General features: G+C 56.0%; 1 protein-coding gene and 1 non-coding gene across 2 annotated transcripts; one reads left to right on the top strand and one right to left on the bottom strand.

The window, feature by feature from the left end:
- Positions 1 to 1,185: 1,185 nt before the first annotated feature.
- On the top strand, positions 1,186 to 1,261 carry TRNAS-GGA (transfer RNA serine (anticodon GGA)). The gene has a single exon. It is a non-coding gene; the product is annotated as a tRNA-Ser (tRNA).
- A 2,898-nt stretch (positions 1,262 to 4,159) lies between these two features.
- Positions 4,160 to 6,196, bottom strand: SOWAHD (sosondowah ankyrin repeat domain family member D). The gene has a single exon (XM_066356341.1). It carries the CDS (start codon positions 5,691 to 5,693, stop codon positions 4,737 to 4,739), a length of 957 nt encoding a protein of 318 aa, XP_066212438.1. The 5' UTR covers positions 5,694 to 6,196; the 3' UTR covers positions 4,160 to 4,736.
- Between the last annotated feature and the right edge of the window lie 954 nt (positions 6,197 to 7,150).

Raw genomic sequence — 7,150 nt, 5'->3', positions numbered from 1 at the left:
CCGGCACGCCCACCAGGGGCGACGCTCTGCCCACCAGGGGGCGATGCTCTGCCCATCCTGGGCGTCGCCATGTTGCGACCAGAGCCATTCTAGCACCTGAGGCAGAGGCCACAGAGCCATCCCCAGCGCCCGGGCCATCTTTGCTCCAATGGAGCCTTGGCTGCGGGAGGGGAAGAGAGAGACAGAGAGGAAGGTGCGGCGGAGGGGTGGAGAAGCAAATGGGCGCTTCTCCTGTGTGCCCTGGCCGGGAATCGAACCCGGGTCCTCCGCACGCTAGGCCGACGAATTATCCCCTATTTTTTGTGAGCAGCGTATGAAGAGATTTATTGCGCCTGACCGGACAGTGGCGCAGTGGATAGAGTGTCGGACTGGGATGTGGAAGACCCAAGTTCGAGACCCCGAGGTCGCCAGCTTGAGCGAGGGCTCATCTGGTTTGATCAAAAGCTCACCAGCTTGAGCCCAAGGTCGCTGGCTTGAGCAAGGAGTTACTCAGTCTGCTATAGCCCCGCAGTCAAGGCATGTATGAGAAAGCAATCAATGAACAATTAAGGTGTTGCAATGCAAAACAAAAAACTAATGATTGATGCTTCTCATCTCTTCGTTCCTGTCTGTCTGTCCCTATCTATCCCTCTCTCTGACTCTCTCTCTGTCTCTGTAAAAAAAGAGAGAGAGAGAGAGAGAGAGAGAGAGAGAGATATTTATTGCAAGGAATTGGCTTCTGCGATGGTAAGGCTCAACCAGGCAAATCGGGAGTTCATAGGGCAGGCTTCCAGGAAGGCACCCTGAGCTGCACGGGCCTGGGCGGTCCTCAGGTGGGACTGTAGCCTAACCAAGCTGACATCCCGTTTTTTCTTTTCCCTTTTTAAACTTTTCTATTGAATTTTTAGTAAGATAGGGAGGGAGGAAGGGAGGGAGAGAGAGAGAGAGAGAGACCTGTTCCATTCATCCAGTCATTCATTAGTTGACTCCTGTATGCACCCCGACCTGGGACTGAACCTGCAACCCTGGCGCATAGGGACAACATTCTAACCCACTGAGCTACCTGGCCAGGGCACTAACATATCTTTTGTCTCTTTTGCTTTTAAGGTCAAATCTATGATTCCATTGTCATTCAATACCTATTTATTGAGCACCTTCCATCTACCAGGAACTATGGATACTATGATGAATAAAACAGAGTTGGTGGCCCTGGCTGGTTGGCTCAGTGGTAGAGCATCGGCCTGGAGTGCAGAAGTCCCGGGTTCGATTCCCGGCCAGGGCACACAGAAGCACCCATCTGCTTCTCCACTCCTCCCCCTCTCCTTCCTCTCTGTCTCTCTCTTCCCCTCCTGCAGCCAAGGCTCCACTGGAGCAAGGTTGGCCCAGGCGCTGAGGATGGCTCTATGGCTTCTGCCTCAGGTGCTAGAATGGCTCTGGATGCAACAGAGCAACGCCCGGATGGGCAGAGCATCCCCCTTTGGTGGGTGTGCCGGGTGGATCCCGGTCGGGCGCATGCGGGAGTCTGACTGCCTCCTCGTTTCCAACTTCAGAAAAATACAAAAAAAGAAAAAAAAAAAAAACAGAATTGGTCTCTGCCCTCATGGAATTTAAGTTTGGTGGGGGCAGGGGATATATATATATATATATATATATATATATATATATATATATTAATAACCTCTTGAGCCTGACACGTGGTGGCGCAGTGGATAGAGTGTTGACCTGGAATGCTGAGGTTGCCGGTTTGAAACCCCAGGCTTGCCCAGTCAGGACACCTATGAGAAGCAACTACTATGAGTTGATGCTTCCCTGTCCACTCTCTCTCCTCTCTCCCTCTCCCCCCCTCTTTCTCTCTCTCTCTCTCACTGCTTTCTAAAACCAATAAATAAAATCTTTAAAAACTTGTTGTTATTGTTGATTTTACAGAGAGAGGAAGGGACAGAGAGAGAGAGAGAGAGAGATGATCTGTTCCTGGGCTAAGAAAAAAAATTGAAAGCCAGTGACCTGCATGGGGATCTTTGAATTTCTCAGCTGAAGTATGCCTTTCCTTGGAGGTTTTCTTCAGAAACACTGCTTGTGTGATGCGTTTTCCCCAACTTGTCTCCCCTGGCACATCCACCCTCAGCGTGTCTGGCAGAGTGGTTTTTGTAAAATCCCATGTTATTCCTCTGCTTGGAAACCTTCTATGGCTCCCAGCTACCTTTAGGTGAAAATTGATGTTCCTCTTTTAACATGACCTATGATACCCTTAGTGATCTGGACCCCCACCCACTTCTCCAGCTTTGCCATCAGTTACTCCCTAGCTCCCACCTTCCCACCAAACAGGCTGGCTTACATTTCCTGACACTTGCACGCTCGCCTATACATACTCCAGCGCTCCGCCAGGAGGCCCCGCCCCCTTCTCCACGGACTGTCTCCCACCCACCCAAGCCTCAGCTCAGAAATTACCTTCCTCCCAGAAAGGTTTTCCAGCACCTTTCAGACCCCATCCTCCAGCAGCACACCCTCCCCCCAATTTACATGTCACAATCCTGCTTCTGTTTCCTTTTCTTGTGTGCACGCCCCACTAGAATGCAGATTCACACCATCTGCTTCACTCCGTTTTGCTCCCCTGGAAAGAAATTTCTCAGGGAATCTGTTCTTTCTCTTGGGGTAAGCATACCAGCCTTGCCTCGAAAAGCATACCAGAAATGCCAATGGCTTGATGTGAGGCATGGAGAGTTTTCAGCATGGGAGCTCGTCCCCTGCAGCCAAACCTCAATTTTACATGGAGGAGGTAGGCTAGGCAATATCACATGATGAGAAAAATCTGTGGGGAAGAATAGCTGACTACAGGAAAAACTATAGAAAGCCGCTTTCAAATCTTCTAGCTGATTTGGTTTTTATTTTGGAAAGAGCAAGGCGGATGCTGGTCTCAGGTCACCAAATCAGCTAATAGTTAAGACATTTAGGTTCCAACTTTGCCTATCAAGAGGGGACCACTGCTATACGCTGTCTTTTAGTGTTGAACAAAGGCACACGCCAATCTTCCCTTCAACTCAGGAACCCACAGACTCAGCCCGTTGGTAGGAGGTCCCGCCCTGGCTGCCCACCTTGGCAGCTGGCTGTCAGGGCCAGTTGTGGAGCAGAAACCACAGTCTTGCACCAGTTAGCCAATTTGTACCTATAAAATGGGCACAAAAGGCGCAGGGGGTTATGCCAGCTGCTGATGCCAAATACCAAAAGCTGCTCACCCTCTTTGCTTCAAATATCAAAGTTCATTAAGAAGAAGAAAAAGGAAATGCTACATTACACTGTATAAATACGTTTAAGGTGTGATTCCTAGAGACACGGACAGGCTGAAAACATGACTAGGAAGGGATTGGATCATATCATGCATGAGAAGAATTATTAAGGGAAGGGGGCATATTTAGGGGGCCCAGAGGGGGTAATTAAAGGTCAATGGGCCCATCAAGCAGAGGTGGCGATCTGGATGGACGGGCTCAGGGGGGTGTTTCTGTATTCTGTGATGACTCAGTTTCTCCCTGGTGTGCAAGGACTGAGATGGGAGGGCCAGGGCCATGGCAGCCCATTGCAGGGGCTACCCAAGCCTCCAGGAATATAGCATTAGTTTTAAACTACACTGTTTTCTAAGGCAACATGAAGTTCTAGCTTCCGAGTTCTTTCCCCTCCTTTCAGTTTGAGTCAACTGTCCTGTATTCTACTCAATTCCACTTCTAAATGGGAACCGTTTTTCAAACTACAACTTAGGTATTAAGTATAATTTTTTTAAAAATGCTGATGATTAAAACCTTATCTCAAAAAAAAAAAAAAGTGCCAATGGGTGTGTCTCATTGGAGGGCAGAAGTCCGGGTAAGTGACATGACTCACCTCAGAATATCAGAAGTGTACATTTGGAGGTTTCCCCCTTTTCCCACCTCTCTTCCCCCTACTCACGACTCCTCTCTGAGGGGATCTGGGCCACGAGGGCGACAGACAAGGTGAACTTGGCTGAGTCAAGGGGAAGGAGACCCTGCAGTGCACAGCTCAGACATTCACTCTGAGAACGAGGCCCGGAGCCTGCCCCAGGCACCGGCTCCCGGCCATGCCACGGGCGGTGACCTCTTCTCTGAACATGAACAAGCTTCCCCCTCAGTGGTTAATGCAAAAGAAATAACTCAAAGGACAGCTTTGTCATGCGAAAGGAAAACAGAATTCTACTTTAATATGCTTAAGAGGTCATGCGTGATACATTTGAAAAGGTGCCCATAAGGCCTGGTTGTCTCAGGAATAGGGGGCCAGGGGCTGACTCTGGCAATGACAAGTGACCCGCTAACAGCTAAGTCAAGCCTGCTCGTTAGGCGCTTCCTCTGCACCAGTGATTCACAGTCTTAATCATTCTTTTAGCAAATGCATCCTAATAAACCAGAACTACTGCCAGATCAGAAACGGCTACTGCAAGCTTAACTTCTCGTCTCCCAAAAGCGGGACCACGCTGCGGCCGCTAACTGCAAGTCCTTTTGGGATCCGGCGCCAGTACTGCTTTGGCTTGGCTCTCTCGCGGTTGGGGTGGGGCGCCCGGTCCCGGGTCTCCCGGCCAGTAGCTGCAGGAGACCTGTGACTGGAACACGAGACAGACCCGAGGTGGTCTGCTCCTGGAAGGCCCGGCGCACTCGGGTCGCTCCGAGGCACCACCCCTTCGTCGGAACCCCGAACAACCCGGGACCGAGGCCTCGCCGCAGTGTCGCGGGCCCTCCGCGCTCTCCTCTACGTTGCCCTCAGCGGTCCTGGAAGAAGGGAAATACCTGGCGAAAAAAGCCTTGAATTTGCCCCACTCGGTTGCCGGTGGAGTCCTTCTTGTCGGCCAACGGCGCCCGTCCCGCCCTTGTCTCCGCGGCCGTCGCGCGCACTGCGTGCAGAGACCTTCGCAGCGACCGGCCGGCGGCACCGCTGCTGTTGTTGTTGGCGTTTTTCCGCTCGCTGCCGCTCGCCGTCTCCCAATCCTCGGCCCCCGACAGCTCTCGCAGGCTCCAGGGCGCGCTGGGCGGCAGGTAGTAACAGGCCCGATGGCCGCTGTGGTCACGGCGCTTGGGGTCAGCCCCCAAGGCGCCAACCAGCACCTTGATGACCAGGTAGTGGCCCTGCAGGGCCGCCAGGTGAAGGGGCGTGAGGCCGCCGCTCCCCGGGGCGCTCACGTCGAGCTGCAGCCCGTGGCGCTGGGCGAAGTCGTGCACCAGGATGAGCTCCTCGTGGCGCCCGTGCTTGGCCAGCCAGTGCAGCACCGAATAGCCGGTGATCGGGTCGCCCCGTAGGAGCAGCCCCGGCTCGGCTTCCAGCAGCTCCCGCAGCGCCTCAAAGCGGCCCTCGGCGGCCGCCAGAATCCACGCGTGTTCCCGCGGCTCCAGGCACAGCCTGCTGCCGCCCGCTCCGTTCGGCCCGCCGGGGGACGGCTCCTCCGCGCGCTCCTTAGACGGCCACCCGGCGGGCGCCTTCCCCTGCAGCCCCAGCAGCTCCCGCAGCACTCCCCGCCGGCGCCCCGAGCCGGCTCCGGAGAGCATCAACGACGAGCCGTGAAAGGCGGGCTCCCGGGAGGCGGCGGCGCTGCCCCAGTACCTGCCCAGGCTGCCGGCGTCCGCTCTCGAGGGGCGGGGCAGCGGGGCGCTCCGCAGGCTCCGTGCGCTCAGCGCCAGGGAGGCCCCGGGCGCCGGGGGCGCGACCCCTCCGGAGTGGGCCATGGTCCTGCAGCTCGCCCGCCGAGGTCCCTGTTCCTAGCGTCCGCGGTCCTTCCTGGGCCCCAGTAGCAGAGGAACTGCGCTGGCGGAGGAAGCAGCTTGAGCAACTGGGCTCGGAGGGAGGTGGGAGGGAGCAAGCGAGTGAGCAGAGGGGAGGGCCGGAGGGCGAGGGCTAACCAGCCGAGGGAGGGCCCCGGCGCGGGCGCAGGGGGCGTGCAGGGCTGGGAGCAGCGGCCGAGGCCCCGGGCTAGCCCCTCGCGGGCGCGCCCCGCACCGCCGCCACCTCCGCTCCCGGCGCGGGCGGCCCCGCCCCAAACGGCCAGGTGAGCGGGGCAGCCCCGCCTCCGGCCGGCGCGGGCAGCCGGCGGACGGACGCGGAGAGGGAAGCGAGCGGTTCGGAGCGTCGTGCGGCGCAGCCCCGCTGCCCTAGCAGCGGACCTCAGATTCCCAGCAGCTGCTGAGATGAAGAGACTCGAGGGCGCCCCCTCCCAGGCGGGTTGAGCTGGGCTATCAACCGGGGCCTCCGGGAGCAGGAGCCGGGAGCTCCAGGGCGCTCGCTCCCCGCCCCCTTTCTTCGCCCGTCCTTATCTCCTCCAGAGTCTCCCTGTACTTTGTCCCCGAATCGCCTTTGTCCCGCGCCTAGCATTCACCTAGGCGGGCTGGCTACCCCATGTGACGCTGGCTCGCCAGCTCTGGCCTCGTGCGGCCTAGACCCTTCCCGCAGCGCCCCGAGCTACGCGGGAGACTTGGGCCCGGGCAGAGCCTTTCCAGGGAACCGAGAAGGGGTATTCTATTCCTGTCTCCCTGCGGGTCCCTGCTCCGCCCTCTTCTCTCCCCTTTAACCTCTTCCAGGTTGGCTTGAAGAAGCAGGTGCAGGTGAATCTGAGTCAGCGGTCACGGACACGGGAACGCCCTGCCCTCTTCAGAGATGTGACCTGCTCTCTCTCGCTCTCTCTCTCTCTCTCTCTCTCTCCCTCTCCCCGGGACCTGCTGATTTCTGCAAATTCAGAGCTTAGGGGCTTTTCAAAGAGGAGGGTATTTTATGTTTTTACTCCTAACTCTGACCTCTTTGCTCTTCTCTTTCTTCGATAAATGGTAGCTCTTGCCTCTTGCCCTCCCCACCCCTGCCTTAGGGAGTTCAGTCAGTGAGTAATCAGGAACCATAGAAGGTTCTTGAGCTAGAGAGCGACACAGCTATGATTAAGGTGGTATTTAGGAAAATGACTATGGGAGAAGTAGAGGCAGAAAAGCAGGAGGCTGTCCCAACAGTGTTGGCCAGAGGGGATGGGGCCTCAGGCCAAGCCAGCCCACTCCACTGGGGTCCAACAGTGATGGAAGGTATCAGAGGCTTTTCCTCTTTCACCCTCAATGACTGGGATCAGCACTAAGTATCTCCAGCTTTCCTTTATGACAGCCTATGCATTTGTAATCCATTTTTGGATATACTATGTGCCAGACAC

The sequence above is a fragment of the Saccopteryx leptura genome, chromosome X (genome assembly GCF_036850995.1).
Source record: "Saccopteryx leptura isolate mSacLep1 chromosome X, mSacLep1_pri_phased_curated, whole genome shotgun sequence".
NCBI lineage: Eukaryota > Metazoa > Chordata > Mammalia > Chiroptera > Emballonuridae > Saccopteryx > Saccopteryx leptura.
This window is presented reverse-complemented; position numbering and strand designations above follow the sequence as displayed.

Excerpts from the sequence above, each read along its gene's own strand:
- SOWAHD (XM_066356341.1), bottom strand. The coding sequence starts at position 5,693 with ATGGCCCACTCCGGAGGGGTCGCGCCCCCGGCGCCCGGGGCCTCCCTG.